The sequence below is a fragment of the Alosa sapidissima genome, chromosome 18 (assembly GCF_018492685.1).
Source record: "Alosa sapidissima isolate fAloSap1 chromosome 18, fAloSap1.pri, whole genome shotgun sequence".
NCBI classification, from domain to species: domain Eukaryota; kingdom Metazoa; phylum Chordata; class Actinopteri; order Clupeiformes; family Clupeidae; genus Alosa; species Alosa sapidissima.
The window spans coordinates 10,900,828-10,913,550 of NC_055974.1; the positions used below are offsets into that span (position 1 = coordinate 10,900,828).

General features: G+C 46.1%; 2 protein-coding genes across 2 annotated transcripts; one reads left to right on the forward strand and one right to left on the reverse strand.

Annotated features, from left to right (window-relative positions):
* Nucleotides 1–187: 187 nt before the first annotated feature.
* si:dkey-19b23.7 lies at nucleotides 188–4,709 on the forward strand. The gene is made up of 8 exons (XM_042070806.1): nucleotides 188–483; nucleotides 873–944; nucleotides 1,059–1,130; nucleotides 1,486–1,700; nucleotides 2,751–2,808; nucleotides 3,040–3,205; nucleotides 3,838–4,035; nucleotides 4,300–4,709. Exons 1-8 carry the CDS (start codon nucleotides 469–471, stop codon nucleotides 4,419–4,421), a joined length of 918 nt encoding a protein of 305 aa, XP_041926740.1. The 5' UTR covers nucleotides 188–468; the 3' UTR covers nucleotides 4,422–4,709.
* A 2,745-nt stretch (nucleotides 4,710–7,454) lies between these two features.
* On the reverse strand, nucleotides 7,455–11,019 carry si:dkey-19b23.8. Its single transcript, XM_042071076.1, has 3 exons — nucleotides 10,673–11,019; nucleotides 7,963–8,705; nucleotides 7,455–7,642 (listed from the first exon to the last, which is right to left on the reverse strand). Exons 2-3 carry the CDS (start codon nucleotides 8,555–8,557, stop codon nucleotides 7,557–7,559), a joined length of 681 nt encoding a protein of 226 aa, XP_041927010.1. The 5' UTR covers nucleotides 8,558–8,705; nucleotides 10,673–11,019; the 3' UTR covers nucleotides 7,455–7,556.
* Between the last annotated feature and the right edge of the window lie 1,704 nt (nucleotides 11,020–12,723).

Here is a 12,723-nt window from a genome sequence, read left to right on the forward strand (position 1 = left end):
AAAAAATGGTATACCTAGTCTAATCTAAGAATAGACTATATTAGTGTTTTAAAATGTTCATTTAGAGGACATTGTTTAATGAAACAGAGAGTAGGCTACAGGTGATACAAAAACACAGCCTACCCTTGCAGCCTACGTTTTTCTCATAATATGCAACACTCAGATAACCCCTTGCGTGGTAGAGCTGTTGAAGGATGAACAGCGGCTCTTTAAGGCGTGAATCATGAACAGTCACAAACTCATGAGGATATTTCAGAAAATGAGTGTATGTTAAAGGAGATGTGAAAAAAGCCGAGCAACCACCAGACGCATAGACCAAATAGATGTGGATATCCCCTCGAGCCGTGCGATGCGGTCCCAGTCGCATCCCCTTTTGACATGAGGTGTGTCTGCGAGGGAGTAATGATGATCCAAAATAAAGGAAGAAGAGGGTTTGTTACTAAATAATCTAACCACGAAGGGACCACAATGAGCAGCTCTTGTGTAAGTAGGCAAATATTGTGCGTAACTGTGATTAAGCATTTATTATGACAAAATTACGCGCACATGAAATTGCAGATACCGTATTGCAAATTGTGGATTGCAATATTCGCTGATCATTTATTACAAATGCGTGCAAATGTGATGCATTATATCAAACCTTTATAGGTCAAACAAACAAATATTTATCTGTTTCTCTGTAGGCTACTCCAATAACCTAGGCTACATCGTTTGCAAGCATCAGTGTTACAGGCGTTGCTAGGATACAAGGAGTCAAGGGCGTGTGCTGTGCTATCTGTCTCTGTGGAAGAATGGGCAGTAATATTACATTTTTGCGTCTAGACCAAAGTGAATAGCTCCTGGTTTAAATAGCGTTTCTCTTTTTTCCGCAGAAACGAGACAACGAACAGAGGAAGAGATTACAGCACTTTCAATCTGACCTCGCAATTCTGGGATCTTTACAGGTTGGTCTAAGATTTCAATGGAAAGTTGAATTCATTAGTGATTAAAAGAGTGTAAACTGATATGGAAAACATGGGCTTGTTATATTTTCCATAGTCTCACTTTTTCTCCACCAGGGCTTTCGGTATTTCCAGCCTTGGCTGAGAGGGAGAGAGGAGCTGCTGCTGACAATAGTTAATGAGGATCAGGTGAGGAGTTGCTAGAACACTCTTGAATTTTTGGTGAACTAGTAAACTAGTAAACCTGCTCATGCTTCTTACAGAATACAAAATGCTTCTTACAGAATACAAAATGCTTCAAACATTTTGGGGTTGCAGCGCATGTGTGTGTGTGTGTGTGTGTGTGTGTGTGTCATATGTTCTGGGAGAGGTGGTTCTTGATGTACAGGCTTGATGCACAACTAGGCCTGGGGCCTATCGCAAAAATCCAAGCCCAAGGATTTGGATCAAAACCAGTCCTTTTATCCAGCTCAGACCTGCCGTTGTCTTTAATCTTTCCCGCACAAAGCACGCTGGTTATATTTGATGCATTGCTCTTTGACAGGGCTGGCAGTCTCCTGGCTTCCTGGTGTCAGCGGCCTCCTCCTCCCTCAGCAGCTGCAGCTCCAGCAGCTACAGCTTTGGCAGCGGCTACGACAGCTCGCCCCTGCCTGGAGAGAAGCCTCCCCTGGCCGCCAGACCCCACCACCAGCTCCATCAGCAGCAACACCAGCCGCAGCACCAGCCACAGCTGCAGGAGGAGCTACAGCAGGCTAGCAGGTGGAGAGGGCTGCTCACTAACACATAATGCACAGTGCACACACATGGCTTGCACGTTCACATCATGCTCAATGTTGAAAATATAATGTATAAGCTACATGTGTGTGAAAAGCATGGGGACACCTGGTTGAAATTGTCTATAGTCTATACAAGCATCCATGTTGTTACAAAGCAAATAGTGATATTTTTTAACTGTGTTTTTAAACTCTATAACGTGTGACAGATTTCAGTAGTATTAAACATAATCCAAGTCAATGATCTCACACCCAGAATCATTAACCAAACAGTTAGGCTTGTCAATTGCCATCAAACAAGATTTGAGTCAGTATGAGAAGACTACATGAGATAAAAAAAGAAAATATATGTGACTGACCTGAGGATTGATAGGGCAAAGCATTCTGATTCTTCTTCCAAGAGAAGTCCAAATGTAAACATCAGTATAAGTATATATACTCTTTTGATACCGTGAGGGAAATTCAGTCTGCATTTATCCCAATCCGTGAATTAGTGAAACTCACACAGCACACAGTGTACACAGTGAGGTGAAGCACATACTAATCCCGGTGCAGTGAGCTGCCTGCATCAACAGCAGCGCTCGGGGAGCAGTGAGGGGCAAGGGCACTTCAGCCGTGCCTACTGGTCGGGGTTCGAACCGGCAACCCTCCGGTTATAAGTCCGAAATGCTAACCAGTAGGCCACGGCTGCCCCTAAGAATAAAGAGCTGCCGAAACCCAGGATCAATGCGGTACATTTTCCAAAACTTTTGATAGGTGGTTTATACTCATTGACACTCTTTATGAACATGTCTACGTCTGACTATTTGTCACCCTGACATATATCCACCTCAGGCCTTCAGTCACTCTATTCTTTCTTTGGAGTTGTGTCATACAAACAAGCCTGTGTGTCGAAGCTTCAGTTACAAATCACACCATTGGTAGGCAGTGTTGGGCACCATGCATTTGGATCAGGATCATATGGAGGACCAGTCAGGCAGTGAGCGCCGATGTTCTGACCCTGCTCCAAATGACCTTTTTCGGGGGTATTTCATAGGAGCAGCGAGTCCCATCTCCTTCCTGCCTCGCCCAGTGAGAGAGAGATCGCTGTGCCTGTGAGTATATCTCAGCACCCAGTCAATGCTTCACTGCTTCTCCTGATTTGTGGCTCGATAACCGTTCTTAGGCACTGACCTTAAATGGCCCTGGACAAGAAAGGAAAACTAATATGGGGTGTTTTTATTGGTACTCATCCATGAGGGACATCAGAGAAGTATATGAAAATAGACTTTTTTGGGGGGGAAAAAAAAACATCAAATGTTTCTTTGGCTGCTTACTTATCGCAGGAAATGAACTGCACTCTGTTTCTGTTGGCTGGTTACGCCAAATACGGCCGTCCATACGCCTGGATTCGGTCTAATCACGAACGGCTGGTCAACATCGGGGGAACCGACTCGCTGGTCAAAGACACACCCATGAAACTGAAATCAGTCACAGACTGGTCATCACAAGGTTTGATCGATCGCTCCCACATCTGCTTCTTATGAGGCCACCGTTGGCTGCCACTAGTCAGGCAGCAAGTTAAGATGTTTTGACTATGCTCCACACCCCCCTTTTATGGGGATAGTATCATCTGACACAGGCTTTGAGTGTAGATAACTTCTTCATACACAATGACAAACAAACTCACTTACAAAAGGCATGCACATGTTGTAGTGTGAGGCTTTAGGCAATGCTGTTCAAAATTCTTGACATTGCGGCCACGTCATTTCCTCTTGACATAAAGCGCAGTCTATGGGCTGCACTTAGTGAAAACAAAATCACATGGTTGTATTTGTTCATTAAAAATGTATAGAACTATTCTGATCTAGATAGAACGGCAAAAGCATTACAATCTGAAGTTGACAACAGCTCGATTCAGTGAGTGCCCCTACAAACTACGAGCTGGCTCATAGAAAAATGACCCGACTAAATGGCTAAATATTTTGTGTTTTCAATTCACGTCATTTGTCCATGCGTTTGTTTTCACCTACTTGTCCCAAACTGGAAGGTGGTCGCAATGTCGAGAATCCTATGAGATCATGAACAAGAGAGAGCAAAACAGATTGGGAAATCTCTGCCACGGACATGTTTTGTCTTCTCAGATATCCATGTTTGGGACGTGGTGAGTGAGCTGGTGGGCCTGTGCACCATGCCGCCACCCGACAATCCTTTCTCCCTGGACACACGCTACCTCCAAACCCTCCCCCTTCCTGACCGCCTCTTCGTAACTGGGGCCCTGATCAGCTTTCTGGAAAGCCTGGTGGTACAGGGCAACCAGGAGGAAGTGTACTATGACATGGGTGCGTTGGGGGCTCTTCTCTCTCAAAACAATCAGACCAGTTCTCTGGAAGATTATATTTGTCCCTGTAGAGGAGTGAGGATTCCCGAGCTACTTCAGCCGTTTCCTCTTGGCATTAACACTATTAATTCTGGGAAATAACTCACAGAAGGGTTTGATAGGGTTTAGTAGGCCAAAATTGAAAGACAGGAAACCTAATCTCTGATAGACTGAAGATTTCATACACTGCGCTTCAAAGGCCCATTTGTCTCTCTTGTCCTTGCAGTTGTGCAGGAAATGAAGTGGCTGAGACATCTTCACGTAAACAGCCTGTCTGACGTGCTCCAACTTCGGGGAAATGTCAAGCGCAGCCCTCATGCACCAGAGGACTCTGCTGAGGAGATGTAACGGTGACACCCTGAGGCTTCCCTGCCTTTCTTTCGCCTCTTACAAACATAAATATGTCTTGTAGGGTGGCACTACACAGCACCCTGACTGAGCATGTCGGTGTGCTTTACATATGTATGATTTCCTGGAAAATGTAGGAAACAATTCTGTACTGTACTCTCTAAATGTTGGATAGTGTTGGTGAAATGGTGCTAATTATTACTATATACTTGTGTGTATTCATCATTTAAAAGTATTTTGTCTCAGTGCAATAAAGCTTTCATTCCATACAGGAGTGTAAAAACTGAACAGCAAGTTGTCATTAATGTTTCATACAGTTCAGTTCAGTTGTATTAAAATAGTCCCATAATAAGAATATGCCTCAAGGCACTGTACAGGACCCAGCTTGCCCATGAACCTTGATCCCCATCAGTGATTCGTTTTGGTGATGGATATCTCTCTTTATATGACGAGCTAGGGCCACACATGTAGACATACCCATGTGTGTGCACACATGACTTACAGTGGAATTATATAACTCATCAAATCACTAGACGCTAACTCGATGAGAAAGGGCCAGATCTGAAGTCTGAGCACAGAGGGCAGAGCTCCGCAACCCTGTCGGAATGTGGCAGTGCACCCTGTGCTCCAAACCCTAACCACACTCAAAGGCCTGTGGGAGAAAAGGGTCCCGTAAGTCCAGGGTTAGCCGCGGCCCAGTGGGGGCTCTCTCTGTCGTCAAGTCGGTGATTGGAATTTTGTTTTCCCTCTACTTTAGGTTCAATATTCAACCTCTGACGCAGAGAGGGGTTTGCAATACATTCCTAGACATTTTTACCATATTGTGTTTTCTCTTTGTGGCATAGAAGGAATAACCACATAGCTTGTGTTGCATATATACAAGCCCATGTTTATTGGAATATTGGTTGCTGCTGGAGTGAGTGTGTGTGTGTGTTTTTTTTAACATGTGGATGTATGCACTTTAGGCTGCTGCTGGTCAGGAGGGGGGGGAGACCTAAGATTTTTGCTCTTGCATTGTATGTAAATATAAGATGCAACTTCAATAAACTGAAATGAACTGAACAGAATAACATACCACAAAGGAATGTTTAATTATAAAAGCTTTAATCCATAATATACATATATATATTTAAATTTGTACACAAACAACACAGTATAAAACAACATACAGACCATGGAAATGGAGACAATTTAAAAAAAATGAAAAGCAGGCACTTCCTTTTCACTTTGAATAGGCACCATGCCTTTGTAACGTTAGTTAAATGAAACTTTATTGACTCCACATGTCAGTCAAAGGCCAAAAATAAAATAACACAAAAAACAAACAAAAATGAGGCACCTCTAGGTAGCTTAAGCCATGCAATCATCTTCTCTGTCAGCTTATGTAACAACATGCCACGTTGCTTGAGTAACTGCGAAGGTGGGGGGGGGGGACTTTTATGGATCACAGACATAAATCTCGACTGGAACAGCTGGGCGCATTGCCCATTCTCCTCCCAACTTGTCCATCTGAGTCCGCGCTAGTGCCCGGGGGCGAGAATCCAAAACGCCACTTAGGCAGCAGCTAGCGTGCGAGGCTCCCGCCACTGTACCCGTCTCCGTGGGACTGAGTCATGCTTCCCCTTCATTACCAGGTGTCGCTGGCACCAGGGTACGGTAGCAGCCCACACAGCATGTGTGAGAGAGTCGGTAACAATTTGGAAGTACTGATGTTCCAGGGACGCCGTGCAGAATCATGATGCATGATGGGAAGGGGGTGGGGGGGGGCAGTTGAACTAGAGTAGGTGCATTAAAATGCAGGTGCACGGTGAGTGTACGGTACCCCTACCAGGCTGCAGTAAGTACACCGCGTTCCCCAGGACAGCACAGACACACACGCACAGGAATAAATTGCTCCCAGCCCTGTGGGAATATCATGATCTGGCATCCTGCCTGCCTAACGCCTCCCACCCCAAATGCAAATAACTTAAAACTGGTCAACGCGGAGGTGTTGGGTTCCAACGGGGTATGGGAGAGAGAGAGACAGGACGGGCCACTTCTAATATTTGCTCAGACACTGTGTTCTGGGCTAGACTAAATCCTCTTCATGGCAAGGAAACGACTAAAATACAAACAGATGTATAATACAAAGCATACACCAAAATATTACAATCCGTTTCATTATTATCCTTAAATCTGGCCATTATCATAATCTGCAGATTTGTTAGAGTGTATGATAACGAATTAATGCATGTTTGTTTGTGCGTCCACATTTTGTATACGTGAGACATGCACCAAGTGTTGGAAAAGTGCCCAATGATTGTTCTATGGTGACCTCATGTCCCAACTGCCAAACTGCTACAAGGAAAACAACACATTGCAGCCTTCACAAACTGTGGTTGAAAGCTTAACTTAAAATTTGACCTCAGCGTCTGCAGCACTTCCCTGTTCTTACCCAAATCCCTGAAAACCCAAACCCAAACCCAAACCCAAACCCTCACCCTCCAGTCAACTCGATCCCCATCAAATTGAGGAGAAAGCCAATAATCCTAGGTGCACAATTTTTAAATAAAAAAAAAAAACGATTTATATAAATAAATAGCGTTAACATCAACAGCAGTATTGTTAATGGGAATACTCTGTGCGTAGATTTGTCAGTTCAGTAGAGTAGTCTGAGGAGATGGTGACATCAAGCGTTATCCTTAGTCCAGTTCAGTTCAGTTGTGTGCGGATGCCTGCACAGTCCTTGAGATGAATCTGACATCACTCCTGACTCTCGGAAAAAAGAAATGATAAAAGTCCTCTACAGTTGCCACGGAAACCGACTGATTTGGGCCTCCGTTCGCTGTTGAAAGGGAATAAAACCAAAGCTCCCTGACTGACGCCACGAGGGCCTTTGTGCTTCCCTCAACTGTCAACGCAGATGAAACGGCGTGTACCCGGAAATACTGATAGCCAGTCTTTTGAAGACCATGTAAGGGGAGGAAGTGAAAGTCCTTACAGGACCAGCTGTGTGGCCTTCCACCCTTCATTCCAATCCCCCCCCCACCTCCCCCAACCTCCCCCTAAAACACTGCCACCTACAAAAGAGGGGGACGAAAAATGAACCAGTCGGCAGTCTGTCATGGAAGTTTGCCCCTGGGCCTTCTGGACGTCTCAGTGCCAGCTGTCGCTAGCGGAGCCTCTCCGGGTGATGGCTCTGAGGGGGCTGCGCGACACTGATCCTCTCCTCTTCCAGCGAACTGTTACACAACACAGAGAGAGAGAGAGAGAGAGAGAGATGAAAATGAGAATGTTGGAATGCTGAAAGGTGGTAGGAGAAGTAGGTACACAGCAAAAGTCCTAAACCCGCACGCACACACACACACTGATCTAATCTAATACCAACAGTACAGTGTCTCAAAAGAAGCTCAGTCTGTAACTGATCCGACCCTTATCAAGGTCAGAACTAAGAAGTAGTGATTTGGCTTTGTGTTTCATTCATGCTACTTCAAGCGGATGTGCCACATGCAAATGTATAGGCAGACCGACATTGTTAACAGTGGATGGATATTCCCCTCACCTTTCCCAAGACTGGCTGGTAGAGTCGAGCCTTTGGTTGAATTGGGTGACGACGGCACCTCGTCCTCTTTTGCCCGCGTCTCGGGCTGCGGAAGTGTGGCACTACCCCCGTCCTGCCAGTCGTTGAGGGCCCTCTGGAAGGAGCGCGCCAGGCAGGCCGTCATGTCCTTGGCCCTCTCGGCCCGGCTACACCAGAAGACGCGGCACTGCAGCTGCTGACCGGGCTGCCGGCAGATGTAGAGGAAGACGTTGGGCCGGGTGGTGTGCGAGGCACAGTAGGCGATGTCCTGCAGGTAGGTCTTGGTCAGCTGCCGGCCCGTGCTGAGCTCCTTCACCTCCACGTAGCGCGGGCGCACCACCAGGGCGTGGTCCTTGCCCAGCTTGCCCGGGGCCGGCGCATCGCCCAGAAGGCGCTCGATGGCGTCTTCGGCCTGCTCCAGGTCCAGCGAGAAGATCTTCTTGGTGCCCAGGTAGTGAGCCTTGAAGATGGGGTCACCATGCGAGAGGCTCTCGATGCGGTCACGCCGGAACTTGCGTCGGATGGCCGCCGGCGAGTTCTTCAGCGTCTGCATGATGTGGAACGAGGTCAACGACATGGCGGCTCGACTGGCAGAGAAGACCCAAACTCGGTCGCGGTGCTGGTCACTTCTTTGGTTGGCCGAGCTCTTCTGCCCCTCTCCTACTCCTGGGCCACCTTTTCACTCTTGTCTCCTGAAGTACAGCAATACCTCCCTCCACTGAAATCTGGAGAAGACACAGGACACAGAAAAGAAACATTCAGAAGCAGAAAGGAGCCAATGAATTCCAGTAAACACTGTTGGAGGACACTGATGGCCTGCCAGACGACGCGGAAAATCGGAACATCACGACAGGATCAGTTTCACTCATGACGCAGAGATCCAGACATGACTCATTCACAGGGCCTGCCACTGCGCACAGTGTGACACACAGTGCATCAAATATTAACAGGACAGACCTGTGCTTTGGTCTCACTGACACTAACCTCCAGTGACTGACTGTAAAGTGAGCTGAACTGTATTGGCTGTACAGGAAAAAAAAACAGGAACCCATGAGATGACTAGAACCAATGTGACATGAGGAATCAAGTCGTGTGGAACTTTCCAACCCCAAGAGGGAACTGTCTGCAATCCCACATTGGGAAGACTATAAAAAAAAAACTAAAAAAAAAAGTATTTGATACCAATGGTCAACCACTGACAGAGGGGAAAATGCAAATGAGTGGAAGGTACATTAAACATAATGTGTCGGTTCTTGGTGACAGAATACAAATGAGTCTGGAACACAGCATGACGTGTGCCTGTGTAACCATAACGCCTTAAGGGCACATGTAGACCAGCAGAGTCTTTATGCAACAACCCTACGCCCTCATTAAGGAAACTGATGCTGCGGTTTTAACACCCAGTGGAGTCAGGACAGGGTCAGTTTGTAGGTCCATGTGAGACACCTTGAAGTAAAAGTGGGCTATGCGTCCAAAAAAGGCGTTATGCAACTAGCACAGCTGCACTCTCTTTTGTCTTTCGAGCTTCCCGACCAAATTCTCCCGCATTGTGTGGGCCCAGCAGTGGTGGCCATTGTATTACATTTTATTTTTTCCTCTTTTCTCCTTTCTTGGCGATTATTTCAACATCCCCCTCCCCTGCGCAGCTTCAGAAGTTTGCCCACGAACGGGAGATACCAGCACCCTGCAGCAGCTGCCATTGTTCAGGGAGTTCTATTCGCAGGAAACAGCTTTGGATCGCTGCGGCCCACCACCTCCTGCTCAAAAACATTCCTCAACCTTCTGCCTAGTCAACACACACACACACACACACACACACACACACATTCCACGACCCCAAAGTTTTCAGATGCAGAGCACAATGGCTTTTGTTTATGATGCATGTGCTCTTGTGCTACATAATAACACAGGTTCAAGCCAATTGACCAGACCCATCTATTCCTTAATCCAGTGTCTGTCTGTCACCCACACACACATATCTCTCTCTTTTCTTTCACTCTATTGGTTACACACACCTGAATGACTTCTTTCAATGACACAATTCACAACCACAACTGCCCTCTACAGCTGTAGGTGAAAACCTGTGGGAGTGGATTTTGTTTGGCATTCTGTTACACATCAACATTTACACATCTTGCACAACATTTACACACCTATGAGGATGTTTACAAGAGTGGCAAGTTAGGTGGCTGCACAAGACCTGCCAGACTGATAACCATAATGAATGAATGCTAGCTAGGCCAAATTTTATCCTGTGTCATGATTCACTGAGCAGTGAAAAATAATTGTCTCTACTGAGAAGTCACAGCATCTGCTCCAGTCGGCATGAGTTGTTGAAGTGACGCTCAAGGCACAGGCTAGCTTACCCAAATTAAGTGATGTGGGACGTTCATTGGAAAAATGTAAGTGCTCTTAATTATCTAAAACGTAGATTCCTACTAGCCTACTGCTGCTTCCTACTCATCATCATTATGATCCAGTGAGGAAGGAGAAAAATAAAATTTCATGTTTTAGACAGTGCATAGCGGATTCAAGCAGGCTGCGATTTCGGTGAAGACCGTTCAAAGTTCAAGTTGTTTCGATACTTTTGGATGTTCTAATCTAGGCTAATTTAAAGATTTAAAAGAAGCCTAACATATCGTAATACCCATATGTTATTGTAGAATTTACAAATATTTCGAAATGATCTTACCTTACAATCAAACGAAAGCCAATGTGTGTCCACCCTGCTGGGTTGACTATCTGGCTGTGTTCGCCTCGATCGATGGAGTTTCAGCTGTTCCAATTCACTCCCGTTTGGTTAACCGAACCCCTTTCTCTTTTGCAAATCAAGCGTTAAAGTCCCAACAGAGAACACGCTAATCGCCTCGATTATCCCCAGCTCTATACACTCTACTGATTCCACACACGGCGCATTGGTCTTCCAAATCTTGCGTTCATCAAGAGAGCTATGCGAAGTGCTCAATGAAATAGCGTGGGCTCCTATCATAGGACTTGCAAATGGTCTGACTGGTCTGGTTGAGTGTGAGTCAAACTTGCGTCTGAACCGCCGCTTTTAGCAGCCAGGGGCACGCCTCCTTTGTGAGAAGCGTGCTGTGATGGGAACAGGGGCTGGCAGAGGTGAACGCTACGTGTGTTGCTCCAGGCTATCCAACCCTCACATCTGTTTTCAAAAGAGATCATAGGGGACAAAGTGTGCCCGGAGGCAGAGAGGGAGGGGAGGTGAAAGTGTCCCCAGCGACGATTGATCCCTGGGGATCAATAAGTAGCCTATATCTATCTATCTATCTATCTATCAACGGCAGCGAACTGTCTGCAATACAAGTAGCCTACTCCAGAACTTCAGATAGCATCAGGTTAGATCGGTTTGTGAAAGGGACTCAAGGAAACACCACAGTCTGAAATGGAACTTTACTGGGACAGGATTTAGTTTACTTTTGGGGATTTGCATTGTCACTCAACCCAGCTAGGGTACAGAGTGTACCTGACTGCTGAGTAAACACATATCTTACCTGGGATAAGATCAAGTCTTTGTAAGAAAATTTAAGATGGAGACCACTAGAGAATACGGGCAGTTGCTGAGGTTCTCCTGACAGTTCTGCACGATTCACCACCATTGCACTTTCCTGTCTGTGTTAGTTAGCTGTAATAGCTTTTACACTGGGGCTGCTGCGTTGACGGTTGCAAGTGGACTGGTGTAGCTGTCTAAACAGTAACACATGTGTGTTTGAGTGAGTAAAAGAGTACTGGCCGTGTGCACTGGAAACAGTGGGCCCCTGTGTAACTGGGGATTGAGGCACACCCTATGAGCAGCTGAACACCGGGGAGCACACAGTAGCCCCATTATGGAGCCGCCAGTGACGCAATCCTCCACCCCTCAAACACCACCTTTCACTTCACCACATGAAGGAAGGATGGGGGCCTCAGCACTGATGTGTGAGCGCAGACCCTTTAAGTGCGCAACAACACACACCCAGCGTTGCTCAAAGAGAGGGCCTTAACAGAGGACAACAAGGATCCTCATTGAGAAATAGAGACTGTTGCAATCGCAGAGTTTTCAAAACCCATGGGTGTTTGCTCGACAAGAGATCCAGCTGGGGTAAAAAAGACTCTCTAAAAAAGACTCTCTGACCCACATAGGCAGTTTAAGCTCGCAATCGAAATGTTAGGGGTGGTTTTGACTTGACGGTATACTGGTGTCCTCTACAGAAAAAAAGTGCTTGACAAGGATGAGTTCTTGTGTTTTTCCGTCTCCACGGCTTTGTTTTTCTACCCCTACGTTTGAAGAAACCAAGCAGGTAACATAGCATTCACCTGGGGTGTTCTTGTTGTTCCGCCTTGTATGTCCCATCAGATAAACACATCAGAACAAGGTGTACTGACACAGAATCAATCAACATACCTGATGTTTATCATCTCATCAGCTTCATCAGATTTTCATTGGCTTTGCATTGTTTTGAACATTGAGTGTCTAAACATAGTTTGCAACATTGGACTAAATACAAGAACAAAATCTTAGTGACACGACAAGTTCGGACATCTTGAAATCACTTTCACCCCTGTCTCATTCTCTGTTTCGACCCCCCCCCCCCCCCCCCCTACACACACACACACACACACACATATAAGAAATAGCAGTTTAACCTCTGGTTGTCAGTATGCTAGTGTATTCGGTGTTCATTGGTTCTCAATCAGTGTTCTTGATTTTGAGATAAGAAGAACCGGTTAATGGAATGAGAGGTT